This window comes from Ambystoma mexicanum, chromosome 2q (genome assembly GCF_040938575.1).
Source record: "Ambystoma mexicanum isolate Mex_15411 chromosome 2q, UKY_AmexF1_1, whole genome shotgun sequence".
NCBI classification, from domain to species: Eukaryota; Metazoa; Chordata; class Amphibia; order Caudata; family Ambystomatidae; genus Ambystoma; species Ambystoma mexicanum.
In genome coordinates, this window is record NC_090924.1 from 68,380,879 (window position 1) to 68,397,469 (window position 16,591).

General features: G+C 47.7%; 1 protein-coding gene across 8 annotated transcripts in view; it reads left to right on the forward strand.

Moving 5' to 3' along the window:
• The window catches only part of SLX4 (SLX4 structure-specific endonuclease subunit), a 785,402-nt gene that overhangs the window by 339,243 nt on the left and 429,568 nt on the right, over positions 1–16,591 (forward strand). For 7 of the 8 annotated variants that reach the window (XM_069646855.1, XM_069646858.1, XM_069646862.1 and 4 more), the window contains 2 exons: positions 1,909–1,944; positions 6,705–7,021. In XM_069646855.1, coding sequence (XP_069502956.1) covers positions 1,909–1,944; positions 6,705–7,021 — 353 coding nt within the window. The remainder of the gene's footprint in view (positions 1–1,908; positions 1,945–6,704; positions 7,022–16,591) is intronic. The other variant, XM_069646856.1, reaches the window with a different exon arrangement.

Consider the following 16,591-nt stretch of genomic DNA (forward strand, 5'->3'; position numbering starts at 1 on the left):
CTCACAACCACTATGGAGGTGGGGGGAGGGTAGAAGCAGGTATCGTTATCTGATTCAATCAGGTACTACTTCAAGGGCTCCTGAAATTGCTGGGCCCAAGTGCTTCATGTTTTGGTTCCACTGGCTGGGGTCTAGGGCTTAGTAGTGCAAATGTTACTTTCGGAGTTGGGATTTAGGCCCAGCTAGCCGGTGGTTTCTTGCTCTGGTTAGACAGTTCCTGGCACTGGACAACTGGACTACCCTGGCATGATGAAGAAAGGACCACCATATTGTCGACGACATCAGAGGACCCTAGGCTACATTGCATATGGAAATCAACAATGGCCATCACAAACAAACGGCGGAAGTTGACCCTCATGGCAGAAACAAAGAAGTTGGTGTCACAAGGTCCCTATTTGTGCTGGAAAGCTGGAACTGCACGTGGAGACCTGTTTTCACAAGTCGGGGGGTCTGCAGGGTCCCAGGTCCTAACTCACGATGATGGCAGATGCAGCAAGGCAGCCCACGAGGATGCTGGTCAGCCCACAGGAGGCTTCTGGCACACTTCCAAAGGTTGGATACTCAAACAGGCATTGGGGCTCGTTATTCCCATCATTCTATGGGTCAAAGCACTGAGGAAGGTCTACTGGAGATCCGCAAAGGAGCAGGACTTTGCCGGGATGGATGACGAAGATAATGCTGAATGGTTGCAAAGACGAGTTATGGGGTTTCAGCAAGATGCTGCACTTCGAAGGGACTTGGCTCCAATGAATATCTGCTTAATGGCTGCAGGAACACTCTTTTTATGCTAGATTTGAATAGAAAGGATCTTTATCAGACAAACTGGAAGGAGCTGTCCAATCATGGACAGCCTCTGCCCACTCCATCTGCCCAGCAACAGACACACTTTGGACAGGATGTGGACTGGGACCAGCGATTGCCAGCCCCACTTCTGGCCACAAATGCACTCTACCACTTTGCCTGGGAAAGCCTAGACTTTTTCTGGGAAACAGTTTACCATTTATGGCAAACCTAGCCATGAGAAAGCAGGAAGAAAGCCAAAATACAACTGGCCAGAGGGCAGGAGGGAATCTCGTGGCAATGCTATTTTTAGTGTCTATGCCACTCTAAAAGCCATTATGCAATAAAATGCAAAAGTGCACATGAGAATATAAAAGAACGTGGTTGGAAAATATCTGCTCCCCCCAGCCCGCATTGGACACATCATGCATGCAGCCTTAAAATTACAAAAGACCAAGTCAAAGGGACACAAAGTATCCCCTACTGCACTTCACGGTAATGCGATGTGTGCAATGTAAAATGATCAAAGAATTCCACAATGTGGGACAGAGTTTCACTGCACTGATAGCTAAGCTACGTAAGTGAAGCAGAAAGGCTTAACTTACCTCCAGATGTCAGGGGATTCTATGGAGGGAAAGCAGAAAAAGGAAAATCTTTCCTGACACTGTGGGTCAAATGTGAATGGAATGCAGTGGATATACTATGGGATTCACTGAACATGCTAATTACCAGGGGAAAATTCCCAAAAGGATGCTTCCAAGGACATTTTCAAGGGGTTAACGTTGGGAACCTGAATGAGTAATTATCTTATTAATGCACTCATTTTCCTAGTCACTTGGCTCTTCAGTAGGGATTTTTGGATATTTTAATGTTTGATTATAATGGGAAATGCTCCCTCTAAGGGAGTGGGGTTGAGTCTTTAGGGGGCAACAATATTTAGTATCTACCAGACTGAGTTGCTTAGTTTGCTTGACCTTGTAGCACACGATAACAATTTTAGGCATATGCTCGCCCTGAGATTTGTTTCTGATTTGGTGGGAGCTGAAAGTAATATTTGTTTAAAGTGTATGGAGATGTCTGTAGGAGCTACTTTTAATTTCTCTCTCTTGTGATTTGTTTTGGGTATAGTTTGCATCATGTGGAAGTTTACCATGTTCCCCACAGGTAAATCCTGCTTACTATGTAATCCTTTCTTCCCAAGAGATGCTTTAGGTCCCAGTCATCACATCTTATGTTTTATCCCTGTAAAGGTTGCCTAATAAAATGAAGGCCGACGATTGAGAAGGAAACGTTAATTACCTGGAAAGCATGGGCATATTCACAGGCCTCCACTCACGGAGGAGATTGCCACTCACTACACTTCAAATATAAATTAGGTACATGTCACTTTTCAAGGCATTATGGGCTATATATTAAGTGCCTGTTATGAAGAGGCCCTGTCTAGTGGAATCACTAAAATCCTGAGTCTGCCAGCTCGAGGTATGCCTATGGCAGACTCACTTCCACCCCATTCCCTAGGCACTTGTCACCTTTAAGGTGCCACGCCAGACATGTAGCTCTATCTAGTACGGGGGTTGGGGGTGCCTGGAGTTCCTTGAGCCTGCGTGCTGTGAGCTACCACAACCTCAAATATAGCAATGGTGCAAGCTTCCCGGTCATGGCTGCTCAACATTGAAACGCTCTCCCACTCAGCATCAGAACAGACCAATCCTACTATAGCTTTAGGCGAAACACTCTCTCCTGGCTACGATCCAATGATTCCCTTGACTGAACCATGCCAACCTGACTGTATTTATGTACATTCCTAACTGACCCATTGCAATGTAATTAACTATATATATATATATACATGTGGTTAACTCCTCTTCATGTCTGGTGGAAAGCCTCTGCTTCTGCTTCCTTTAAACAGGGACGTATGTGTCTTGCATGCTGCACAGTCTTTTGGGATTTAAGACATTTAATTTGTATTGTTTAGAACTATGGGCCCAATTCGCAAAGCCACAAAGAGGAGCACATGAGCTGGCCCTGTGCAATTGTCGTTCACAAAGATTTGCACAAGGGCTTCTCCAGAATCCTCCAGGCAGCTCAACATTTGCTCCAATTTTAGTATTGTCATCAGTAGAAGATCTTGTGAATCTGGTCTGTATATATTTTTGTAATTCTTGCTAGATCTGCATCGCTAATTGAGTACCAGAAGCTTCCTAATTACTGTACTCCACACTGCTACTCACCTATAATGCATTTGCTCCTGCTTCTTCTGCTGCTTCTCCTCCTACTCCCCTCTCCCTATGCTTTCTCTAATCATGCTACAACTTCCTCTTTTCCTATCCCTATTATAAAACTCACAACTCCCACTACTCTGTCTCTCTTCCGCCTCCTTCCAACAAACAAAGCTAGCGAGCTAACCTCCTCTAACATCTATCCGCCTCAACTCGCTTCCCCTCAGAAGCAACTTTTCTTCTCTTCCTTACCTCCTCAACTGAACATTGCACTCTGGAATGCTCGGTCTGTATGCAACAAAACCTCCTTCATCACTAACTACTTTCACTCCAGCTCTCCTCCCGTAGATTGTCTTGCTATCACTGAAATCCGGATTTCTCCATCTGACAATGCCACTTTGGCGGCCCTACACGACTCCAAACTATCCTTCATTTACTCTCCTCGACTGAGTGGCAGAGGTGCAGGCGTCGGATACCTACTCTTTTCCCTTTTCAATACCTCACAAATCTCAAATGCCATGTCCTCTCCTACCTCTTCAATTCACCATCTCTATTATTGCTCTGCATGAATCTCCATCTATAGTCCTCTTGGTCCTACTGTACCATTTGTTGATGATCTTGGACAACTCCTTGATTCTCTTTACTCTAAACATCACCTTCTTCTCTTCAGTGACTTTAACCTTCCCTCTACAGCCACTTCTCAGATATCCGATCTTCAGTCTTTTCTTAGTGACCACACTCTCCACTCTTATCCATATCCTTCCTACCCACACAGGGTGTACCTCTTTGGATCTCTTATTCATCTATACCCCTCTCCCAACCACTAATACTACTGTCTCACCATCCATATCTCATCACTCAATTGTTCCCACCACCATCACCTTTACTCACCACTTGCTTTGCCTATTGCTAAAAGGAAATGTAAACCTTATACCATTCCCCCTTTCTCTCCGACCTACAGTTCTCACTCTCCTGCTTCACACCCGATGCCTCTTCCGCCAGTACTGCCATCTCCAGCTTCCAATCCCTACTATATGACTTATTCCCCTTTCACTTCCCGCTGCTTACTTTCACCCCTAAGTCTCAGCATCCTCAACCATGGGTTCATACGCCCTCTCTGCACAAACATGCGTCGGCGGCTGTGTAAATGGAGATGTACCCACTTGTAGAAGGCCCTGCAACTCTGTCTCTGCCCTGAACGCTCTCAAGCCCACTCTTGATAGAGTGAAAAGGGAAGTCTACCTAACTCTTGTTGACTCTCACTCCAACCATCCTCGCTGACTACAGGGCACCCTAAACTCACACCTGCTAAGTCTATGGCTGTCCACTCCAATATCACATCTTATGACTTAGCCGAATACTTCAGTGCAAAACATAAAAAATTTGACATTCTCTCCTGAGCTTCCTTACCCTCTTTCCTCCTACATTTTACACTTTGCCTACTCTACCACCAACCTCTGCTTCTATCTCCCACTTTAGTCACACTAATGCTGACAAAGGGCTATCTCTACTGATGAAGGCTAGCCCCTCTTGTACCCCATCAGACCCTCTTGCTCCTCAGCTAGTCAACCCATTTGCCCCTATAGTGGCCTCTCACCCCACTTAACTCTTAAACTTGTCCTTCGACTCTGCTTGCTTTTCTTCGGTTTTCAAAACAGCCACTGTTATCCCTCATCTAAAAAAGCAAGTGTCTGTCCCGAATCTACCAGCTAATTTTTGCCATGTGTCTCTCTTTCCTCACTACTCTAAAGTGCCTGAAAGGGTTGTATTCATCTGTTTTTACCAATTTCGTAGACATTTACAACCTTTGAGACCCCCTACAAGCTCCTGTCGCTTCACTGAAACTGCTCTCATGAATGCGTCCAACTTCTTTGCCTCTGCTTAGAACTCCAACCTATCCTGATATTCGCATTGACCTGTCTGCTGCCTTTCACACTGTCGATCACTCTGATCTACTTAATACTCTTTCTTCTTCGATTGAGCCCTTGCTTAGATTGTATCCTACTTTGCACCTTGCCAATTCTCTGTCTCCTAGGCAACAACGCCTCTCAACTCACCCCTCAAACTGTTGGTGTTCCTCAAGGATCTGTCTTGTGCCTGCTCCTCTCTACACTCCACACCTCTGCTCTTGGGGCACTAATCTCCTCCTTTGGATTGTCGTACAAGCTCTTTGCAGACGATATCCAAATCTACTTCTCTTTTCCTGATCTCTTATCAAAATTTCAAACTGTCCCACTGGATTTCTTGGTTTATGATAAATCTGATAAATTGGAATTTTTTTGAGAGGTTTTTGCAATAAAGTTTCTGTTTAAACGAACGTGCAAATAAGAAATGTAAAACAAATAAAAAAACTCACTGCATTAAATGTTGGATGGCTTTGCGCTCTCTGATGTTAAACTCTACCAAGACAGAGGCACTCTTCTTCCCTGCCAAAAGCTCTCTCTCATCTTTTCCTTGCCTATCCAGTTCCCACCTGACACTCTCCCCTACTCTCTTTCAGCTCAAAACCTCAGCGTCATCTATGACCCTTCTCACACCTTCACTATTTTCAGCTCGAAAACTGTAACAGCAGCTCACCTCAACCTCATAGCCTTCCTTTTAACACCACGCTTGTCTTACCTAAACTGGACTACTATGCCAGCATGCTCTTTGGTCTCCCCAACTATGCTTTCTGTCCTCTCAACAAGATCATTAACTTCTCTACCAGAACTCCCTCACTTCACACCTACTTCCTCGTACTGTCACCAGGCTGGATGGCTGACGATACAAAACGGGTCCAGATTAAAATTTCTTCTCCTGGTTCACAAATCTATACATGGTAAGGCACCACTGTATCGATCCTCCTCTATCCAACTCTATAAGCCTTCTTGTAATCTACGCTCTGCCTCCTCGACTACCCTTGTGGCTCCTCGCCCTACCTGTGCTTCCTCTCGCTTCTGCTCTTTCTCTCTTCTTGCTTCACTTGCATGGAATTCTCTTCCCCCAGACATCTTAAACAGTCTACACGGATTTGTTTAAAACCAAACTAAATGTCTACCTCCTCGCCTCCGAGTTACCCTCTTAACCTACCGCTCATCTGCCTACTAGCTAACATTTTTTTCTTGCCTCTGTCCCTCACTTCCTATGCCTCCATTCTAGCACTTCACCCGTCATGGTCACATCCCGAGCACAGCTGGCGGTACCGCTTACCTGCATTTAGAAATGTCCAATGTTGGTTGTCCTAAATCTATGTATGTCCACATATGTATTATCTGCAGTAACTGTTCTATATACTCCCCTCCACAACCTGGTCAGAATGTCCCTTAAGCTCATCCCATTGTGAGAAGCTCGCTGCTTCCTGTCAATTTTATCTATTACACGTTCTTGCGATCAAAAGTGCATTGTTCCTCCTGTATATAAATAAAATAAATAAATAATTCTGAAAATTGAGGAAGAAACCAATTACTGGGAAGTAATATTCCAGTTCAGTAACTTAATTTAATTTGCCACAGCTGGGAGAAGCCCAAGTGATTGTTGGAAACTACGCTGTCTGCCACATGCCTGTAATTCTCCCCATAATCTAGAGACGTTGCACCTGGTGAGTGTCAGAGTCACGCCACAGACGAGAGAGAACCTGTAGCACTGGCATGATCTCTTTTTAGAGAAATAAGATTTAAGGGCCATGTGCGTTCTGTAATTGAATTTTATTTTATTTGCTCTGTCAAGAAAAGAAGAGCCGTAAGAAAAAGAAAGAAGTTCCACCTCCACCGCTATTAATCCAGGATCCTGAGACGGCCATTAAACATATTCAGAATCGTGTGGCTGCACTGCTGACAGAAGAAATGGAGCTGGCGTGTGCCCCTTCGCTTCCCGCCAGCAGATTCTGGGACGTGGAAAACCTGGAAATAGACTGGCTGCACTCAATTCCTGCAGGGAGAGATGCCGTCCTCTGGCAATGCAGCTCTTTGACTGGTCTACAGCCGATCGATTTCTTCTACGCAAAGGAACTTGTGCCTCCCATTTCGCCTTGTACTAATCCACAGGTGAGAAATCACAAGTTCTTTCTCCCTTAAGTACTGCATGTGGCAGATGCTGCATGTTCTTATGCGCACTAAATTGCTTATAATATAAAATGAGAAATCCGTTGTGCACCAATACACACTTCTCTCCAAATGAGTAATCACATGAGTATGCACGATTATTTATATATAAAGGTAGAGTAAAGTGTTCATGTAGAAAGCTCTTCTGCCAATAATGTTGTCTTTGATGAACGTTTCACTAAAAAAAGATTGTTCAAGGGGATTGTGTCCTCTGACGTATTCCACATCTATGACAGTAATGACCACAGCTGTGCTGCCTCAGAAAAAAATTCGGCACAGGCGTCCTGCGTTGATGACGTCCACACGCTGTCCTCGAGGGCCTCAGTCGAGGGACGACATCACCGGATGTTATATAAAGGAAGCATGGCGCCCGTAGCCTCTGTTCTGTTTTTTCTGCGAACGTGTTCACTTCGAAATCTCAGCGCGCTCGGTTCTTCTACTTCGATTTGTGAAAATGTCTTCCTCTTCTTCTACCCCGAAGTCAGGCTTCAAAAAGTGTCGGGACTGTGGTTCCAAAATGTCCATTACGGACCTGCACGACATCTGTCTCTGGTGCCTGCCAGTCCCTGACGTCGAAGTCCTTGCGGGAGCGGAAGAAGAAATTATCGGTAAGTAGGGTTTCTAAACCCTGTAAATCGAATTCTGCTGGGCTTTCGACCGACGACTCGAGGGGCGACTCTCCACGTCGGCGTAAGTCCAGGCTGTTTCAATCTTGGAGTGGTTCCTGCCATTCATCTGCCTCTTCTAGGCATTCTCGGAAGCGCCCTCACTGGCCGCCTTCCCCGTCCTCGTCAGAGGACTCCGCCAGACAGCGGGTGGCTTGTCCCACCAAGCATTCCTTGCCGGTGGAATGGGACGCATTCCGCCAGGAGATGATGGCGATTTTCAAATCGCAGGGCACCGTTCCGTCCGCGCCTTCGAGAGCAGCCGGCAAGGAACGAGCTAGAGCCACTGCTCGCACGCCTTTGGGCTCGGGCAGTCGGCGCGATCATCGGGAGCCGTCGAAGTCCCGATCAGACAAGGTTGATCGCCATAGCCGTGCCAGGTCCCGGTCCTCGACGCCGTCGAGACCGTTGGAGCCTGTTAGGCCTTCTAAGAAGGCATCGACACTGTCAGTGCCATGTCCGTTGAGGGACTCTCTCGAGGCTCGCAGGAAGTCGTCGATGCCATTGGCGCCGAGGCTGTCGAAGGACACGCTCGGGGCTCCGGCCTCGAGGCCGTTGTCGAAGTCATCGGCACCTCGGTCGACATCAACGCCAATTCCATCGGAGCCCTCGAAGCCTTTTGAGCAGGATTTACCGGAGGTGCCCTGGAGGGCTGTGGAAACTCTGAGGAAGGCCCTCAGTAAGTCAGTGAGGCCTGTGTTTGAGCCCTTCTCTGGTCATCCCCCCCAGGCTTGATTTATTCCAGCCTTTGGACTACATTTCAGAGGTGGAAGAAGGGTCGGATGAGGAGGGTATTGTGCCTCCTGAGGTTCCTGATGACCTGTTGTCTGGTCACAGCCAAATGGAAGACCTACATCAGTCCTTACATGACGCCAGTGGTCTGGACACCTCTCCGGAGGTTGAGTATGGCAGGCCTGAGCCTGGTACACATGCCGAGTCCTCGTACAGGCGTCTCATGTCGAGGGTGACTGAGTACTTGGCGTGGTCTGCTCCACCTGTGGATTTTCTGGATGACAGATATTTTGGACCAAGGTCCACCCACTGACCCGGTGTTGCCATTTCATATGGCCTTACAAAGAAGGGTGGCGGCGGCTTGGACTGCTCTGGAGAGTCTCCCGGCAGTGAATAAGTTGCTTCCGAAAAGATACCGTCCAGCCAGTGGTCGACCGCTGCTACTTGTCTATGCACCCCACTCCGGAGAGTTTAGTGGTGCAGGCGGCTACGGCCCCAGTGAAGCAGGCTGCGTACCCTACCATCCCTCCTGATAGGGACGACAAGCGCTTTGATGGTTGGGCGTAGAAAGTATTTTCATCTGGGGGTATGGCTTTAAAGGCAGCCAACTCCGTTTGTGCCTTGACAAGCTTCACTCACACTCTGTGGAATTGTGCATCTTTGGCGGCTGAACATATTCCCGAAGGGGAGGAACGGGATGGTTTTCTAGCGCTCGTTCAAGATGGCAAGATTGCCATGTGTGAATCCGTTCAGTGTGTGTGATGCGCAGGTTTGCATGGTTGCAGAAGTCGGGGTTTGCTCCTGATGTACAATCCCGGCTTCTCAACATGTCCTTTTGAGGATGTCCATCTTTTTGGCAGCAAGGCTGACGAGAGCCTTGAGAGGTTGCAGACCTCCAAAGCTGCAGCAAAGTTCTTGAGCGCTGCAGTAGGTCAACCTCTGCCTTTTGTCCTAGGAGACAGCAATGGAGGGGAGGTTCCTTTCAATACTACTCTTCCTTTGGTAGATCGAGAGGAGCTGCCAGTCAAAGGGGCCAACATAGGAGTACCAGAGGTGGAAAACAAGGTACTCAAGGTGCCAAAGCCGCTCAGGAAGTTGCCTCCTTGCCCTCAGGCACTGCTGCAGCCGCTTCCGCTAAGTCATGAGGCCATGGCCCATGGTTCGCCGGTTGAGGGAAGGCTGGTGCAGCATCTTGTAGAATGGCGTGCCATTAATTCAGATGTGTGGGTTCTGGAGATCATAGCCCACGGCTACTGTCTTCCTTTCCGGCAGAGGCCTTATGACAATCCACTGGGGAAGCTCTCTTTGAAGCGTCCGGATCCGCTGCTTGCACAGGAAATCCTATCCATGCTGGAGAAAGGCACCATAGAACTGGTGCCTGTAGCGGAGAGGAACAAGGGATGGTATTCCCCATATTTTTTTATCCTGAAAAAAGACAGAGGATTGAGACCCATCATGGACTTGCGTGGTTTGAACAGGCTCCTCAGGAAGGACAAGTTCAAGATGGTTACTCTTTCTCAAGTCCTCCAGGCCATTCAACTTCAGGATTGGTTGGTGTCTCTCGACCTCAAGCATGCTCACTTTCATGTGCCGATTCATCCCAAGCACAGGAAGTACCTGAGGTTCGCGGTTGGCGACTCGCATTTTCAGTTTCTGGTCCTGACGTTCGGATTGACCTCCGCCCCGAGGGTCTTCATCAAGCTGTTGGTGGTGGTGGCAGCGCATCTCAGGAAAGGGGGGCTTCACGTCTACCCCTATCTGGATGATTGGTTGATCAGGGCGCACTCTCCTGAGCAAGTCCTGGATCATCTGTACGTCACCTGCCACTCCGTTCACAAGCTAGGCTTCTCCCTCAACTTAAAGAAGTCTCATGTGACACCTACCAAGAGGCTCCAGTACATCGGAGCAGTGCTCGACACATCCCTGGGGCAGTGTTCGCCTCCCCGGGTGAGGGCTCATCACATTCTGCAGATGATGGACAAGTTTCAACGTGCCCAGAGTCTCCCGGCGTTCGGGTTCTTGAGATTGCCCGGCCTCATGGCATCCTGCATTTTACTGGTGCCAGAGGCCAGGCTGCGGATGACTACTCTGCAGTGGGCGTTCAAGATGCAGTGGTCACAGTTCTCCGGCAGGATGTCGGATCCTGTTCAGATTCCGCCCTCGGTCACCCAGGACCTTCTGTGGTGGGCTGTCGAAGGAAATCTGTTGAAAGGGGCTTTGTTTTGCCAACCGTCGCCGGAGGTGACGATCGTGACGGACGCATCTCTCACGGGGTGGGGAGCTCATGCCAATGGGTTGACGGCCAGCGGCCATTGGTCTCCATCGGAGTCCAGACTCCACATCAATCAGTTAAAGCTGCGGGCTGTCAGGCTAGCCCGGAAGGCTTTTCTGCCGTCTGTGCGGGGGAAGAATGACCTGATTATGACGGACAATACAGCGGCCATGCACTACCTCAACAAAAAGGGGTGCGGGGGGCAGGGTCACTCCCACTGTGCAGGGAGGCGATGCAGCTCTGGTTCTGGGCCATCCAGCAGGAAATTTCGATCTCGGCAGTTCATCTGGCCGGAGACGAAAACGTGGCGATGGACCGTCTAAGCAGGCAGAGCACGGTCTCCCACTAGTGGGAGCTGGCTAAGGAAGTTCATTTGTAGATCTTCGCCCTTTGGGGAACCCCACAAGTGGATCTCTTCGCCACCAGTGTCAACTGGTAGTGCAAAAGATTCTGCTCGCGGGAATTTCCTCCAAGAGGAGCCTTAGTGGACGCGTTCGTAGTGGAGTGGGCCTTTCCACTGCTGTACGCGTTCCCTCCAGTCCCCGTCATTCCGCAGGTGTGGCGGAGGTTACGGAGGTTTCGGTTCCTGGACGATCCTCATTGCTCCGGCATGGGCCAGGAGAGCGTGGTACCCAGACCTTCTAGACATGTCCATCTGCCCTCCACGCCGTCTTCCCTACAGAGACTATCTGCTCTCACGGGAGGGGGGTCGCGTACTCCATCCAGAGGTCAAGTCTCTCAGCCTTCATGCTTGGTATCTGAAAGTTGGGGAAATCTCCGACTGGTGCAGGGTACAGAATGTGGATCCTTTCCAATCTTCCATTCCTTTGGTTCTGTCTTTTTTGCTTTCGTTAGCCCACAAAGGCCTGCAAGTGGGTACCATTAAGGGTTACCTGGCGGCGCTGTCAATATTTAAACGCTCTTCTGAGGAGTGTTCTTATTTTAAGATTCCTTTGATTTCTCAGTTTCTTAAAGGGCTAACTAATGTGTTTCTACCGTTGCCTTTCCAGGTGCCGGGATGGGATTTGAATTTGGTTCTAAAGTTCTTAATGGGAACTCCGTTTGAGCCCTTGCATTCTTGCCCGCTGAGACTGTTGGCTTTTAAGACTGTATTTTTAGTTGCGGTTACTTCCGCACGCAGAGTGAGTGAGTTCCAGGCACTTTCCGCCAAGCCACCTTTCCGGGTGTTCCATAAGGGCAGGGTTGTCCTTAGGGTTCGTCCTTCTTTACTTCCAAAGGTTGTGTCGGAATTTCATTTGAGCCAGAAGGTCATTCTTCTGGCGTTTTATCCTTCTCCGCATCCTGGTAAGGAAGAGGAGAGACTCCATAGGTTGGATCCTAGGAGAGCTTTAAGTTTCTATCTCTCACGGATGTCCCGGGTCAGAGTGGACGTTGGATACGCTGGAAGGCGTTTAGGTCAAGCTGTTTCCAAGCAGACCTTGTCCAGATGGATAATTTTGACGATCTTTGAATGTTACCATTTGGCAGGCAAGGACCCTCCAGTAGGCTTACAGGCTCATTCTACTAGGGGTGAGGCTGCCTCCACTGCTCTGCAGAGGGATGTTCCCATTTGTAATATTTGTGAAGCAGCCACATGGGCCTCTCTTCATACTTTTGTGAGACACTATTCCCTGGACTCCTTCCATGGGCAAGATTTGGCCTTTGGTAACGCAGTCCTCTATTCAGCAATTTGATTTGGTATTCTAAATTCTTTTTCCCCCCTCTAGACGTTGGTACTGCTTTGGGGGTCTGTCGTAGATGTGGAATACGTTGGAGGACACAATCCCCTCGAAGAACAAGTAACTTTCTTGCTTGGTAACGTTCTTTTGATGGGATGTTCCTCCCAGCCTGCCCCTCTACGGAATTTCTTATGCGATTGCAGCTTACGTTTCCGCAAGGCTTTCTGCAGTGATACTGGCAGGAAATTGGTGCCACACGTTCTGGGGAAAAAACTACAACTTAGGCTACGGGTGCCGTGCGTCCTATATATAACATTCGGAGACGTCGACCCTCGACGGAGGCCCTCGAGGAGAGCGTGTCGGCATCATCGACGCAGGATGCCTACGCCGCAAATTGTTCCGAGGCAGCACAGCTGTGGTCATTACTGTCATAGATGTGGAATACGCCGGAGGAACATCCCATCGAAAGAACGTACCAGGTATGAAAGTAACTTGTTCTTTGGGGGAAACGGTTGGTGAGCTAGATGGAAAGGTAGATTCAGAAACCTGTGGTGTTCATGAGTGCATTTTGGAAGTACCAGTTATCTTTGTGGTGGTAGGAATTCTCTGCATTCAAGGGGGAAAAAGACTCTGTGGCTGATTATCCATAAGGGAGGATACAGGGGTGGGAGTGCTACAATGAGTGCGTTGGGGGTGTTGATAGCAGCCAGACATGGTTGGAAACTATGTTTAGTACACTAGACCTTGTGGGCCGTCTGACAGATGAGTGTTGTGTTACATTGGAGATTTTAGCAGTGAAAATGTTAGTGAGAGAAGAAAGAGTTGGGAGACTCAGCGAAGTTTGACAGATGCAGGGCAGAGTCCTTTCTTGGATGCAGTGGACCATTATTGCCATCTTCCTTGTAGGGCTCTTCAGTGTGCGAGTTGACACTTCTCACCCATTTGGGCATATTCCTCTCCAAAAAAGGGATCTACTGGCCTTCACAGCTGAGTGGTTAAAAATGCATATGTAAACTGTTCACCTTCTCAAGTCTGGGATCATATGAGCTCTCAGATGTGTGCACTTTGTACATTTTGCACTTTGATGCATCATTGATTTCGGGGTTAGGGTAATTCTTGCTAGTCAGACAATTGAGCTATAACAACTTCCTGGGGAAAGTAGACTGTCGGGGGGAAAAAACACATGCCTGTTCTCAAATGGATCATAAACCACTCTTAGTCAGTCTTTTCCGAACTAACATTTCTTTTGTTCATCCTTTTTCTGTGGGACTAAAAACCAAGCAAACATTCCAGAATTGTGGAAGTATAATACAAGCACATCATAACTGCAAGCCTTTCGGATTCCTCTCCTTTCAAAAAGGACAGAGACACCCCTCATGGTTCCTTTCATATCCCTTGCTTCCGCAGCACTTTCGTTTCCCAACATCTTTTCTAAGCCTTTTGCATTATATTAACTGTTGGTCATAGCCATGTCTGCTGAGAGAGGTTTCCATGCATTCACTGCCATTTGACGCAAGTGAGGACGCGTGAAAGTAACTATAGACAACACACATCATGACTTCTAGTTCTACAAAATCACACATGCTGAAACATGTTTGCTTCTTGAATTAAGTTGGTACGCCTTTATATTTGAATGTTTTGATCACACTTCCTAGATTACTGAGCCTTCCTTGTTAAGACTTGGTCTTTGAAACACACACCTCCCTCTGGAATGGCCTCCCTGCCCCCCCCCAGACTTCAGCAGGAACTTCTTAAGTTCCGGAAACTCCTCAAGACTTCCTTTTCTCTTCCTCCTTCCTTCTCCCCCTCCCGTACTAATGTCCCTCTGCATCGGCGACTGGGGCCTGGTCCCTTATGATTCTTCAGTGACCATGCTCTCCTTGACCAGTCACCCCCCCAGCATCCCTAACCAGCACTTGCCCTTGGGCTCCTTCCCAGACTATCCTGAATCTGGTCCACCCCGTACATCACACTTTTTTCCATTTCCCCCTTCCCCTGCACTTGCCCTCAGTTGCTCCCCCACAGCACTCTCAGCTCTCTGGACCCCCACTCATGTACTTCACCCCCTCAATTGCATCACCTGCCCCCACCCCAGCCCTGCCTCCTACTTTCACCCTCCCCTGCAGTTTTTGCCTCTGCACTTGCATGGTAAGAATGTCACAAGGCCTAGTACAACCGTTTATGTTGGTTTTACCCTATCTCGCCCCCACCCCCTGCTTTCATCTTGTGGCGCCTGGAAACACTAATAGGCGCCATACAAATGACCAATAAATAAAATAAATAAATGTTGAAAAACTCTGAGAATTGCCCCTAGCTTTTTTCTTTTTATTCTGGGAATATGGTCTTGGAACAGCAGGCACCAATAAGAAAGTGGCCCTCAATGGCAAATGAGTTTGTTGCTTTTCTTGTGAAACTGTTGAGTATTATCTACAAGTCTGGTTTTGGCCAATTTTGTTTTAAATAGAGGATTTTAAAGCACTAGCAAGTAACATTGGTCCAAACTACCACCTGCCTAATGCGCTAGCTCATCAAACTGGCGCACTTTGGCCCAAAAAACTGGCCCTCAATAGCATGTTGGTCCGGCCCTTGGGCATTGTACTTTTGCACATTCAGCCAATGTTGAGATGGATTTCTAAAATATGGCTTTGTGGACCGATTTTAGGATGCCACACTAATTATAGTGAATTGGGGAACTCTGAGAGGTTAGCCAAAACCCATTCAAGCTAGCAGTGCAGAGTAGTAAATGCTATTCTCAGGTGAGCGTGAGTGAGGTCAGTGGTCCTCAATGAGTCCACACACTGAAGCACACAATATTTCATCTCAGACAGAAATACTATATTTATTCTAGGACTTGCACACAAGTACACTAAAGAATTAATCAAGCAGATGATACTATCGCACAGCACTCAATAAACATACATACAGTCACCATAAATTCTTTAAATGCATTCAGTTACTTAAATCAAATATCATTATGTAAGTAAGTGATGCAGTAATCCATAGGCATCCTGTGCAGCAAGCACCTGGTAATAAGGTTCCAGTCTTTTTGGGGTGTTTTGTCTGTGTTTTTAGTGGGATTTCCAAATTGCTTTTGTGCTTGGACAACTTTTAGAGAGAACTGCCTTTGGGGGTTGTTAAGAATCCTATGGATCCGTCATGGAAACCCTGCCTAAAGTCTCCTCCCAGGTGACCAGGGAAAGGCAGATGCTTCATGATTCCAACCTTGGGGTTTGTGTACTGCGGGAGGACCACCTCGGAGGAGACAGGGCCCAGGGTGTTGAGGCAATTCTGTGGGATGAGACGCAGTATTTTTCCTTCGACAGGAAGATTCTTCCCAATGTACCTAAAGAGGTCATGGCTCATTGCCATTTTAATGTCTCTAAACTTTATATAAGATCTAGGGTTGTGAACCCTAAAGTTATAAAATCAGAGCAAACTATACCAAAAGAAAGATCCTTTTTGGTTTCACAAACTAAATATCTTTCTCAATCCCAAGGGTCCCATGTAAAAGAGTATGGCAATGTTGTCTTCACTAAAGCATCTTCCTCTGTAACCGCTAATTCTCATAGCCCCTCTGTTAAAAGCCTTACCCTTACAAATAATTCAAAAGTGGAAAGATCTAACTTTGATGAAAGAGACTATAAATCCCAGAATCCTAGAGGTACTGAGACGAGGAAGATGGCTGAAGAGGCATGCAGACCTAGCAGTCAGGCAATTAAGCCTAGTAGCTATTGCAGTAGTTGGGCAATTAAAGCTAATACCCTTCACCTGAAGACAATTGTTGACCCTGTGAGGCATACAAGGCCTCCCTCAGGAAAGGAGGAGCTGGAACAAGAGCTGGAAAGCTGGCTTTACTAGTAGTATTAGCAGCAGAGAAGAAGCACGAGGCTTGCAAATCTTGAGAAAGTGGAAGAACAGAAGGGACGCCTGAACATGGAGAAAGCAGGTTTCCCCTGCATGTTCTGAGAGAGCCCTGTTCTCCCAAAATCTCAAGTGCAGAAGATGCGCAGTGGCAGACATGCAGGAGACAAAGTTTTCCACATGTGAGCCAAATTGTAATTATGCAGAACCGTGGAAGTGCAGGAGACTAAGGCCAGAAGCAAGTGGCAAGCTGAGTGTCTCGGAAGGGAAAGGAACTACCAAGTTAAGTGGCCGTCCAGAGACA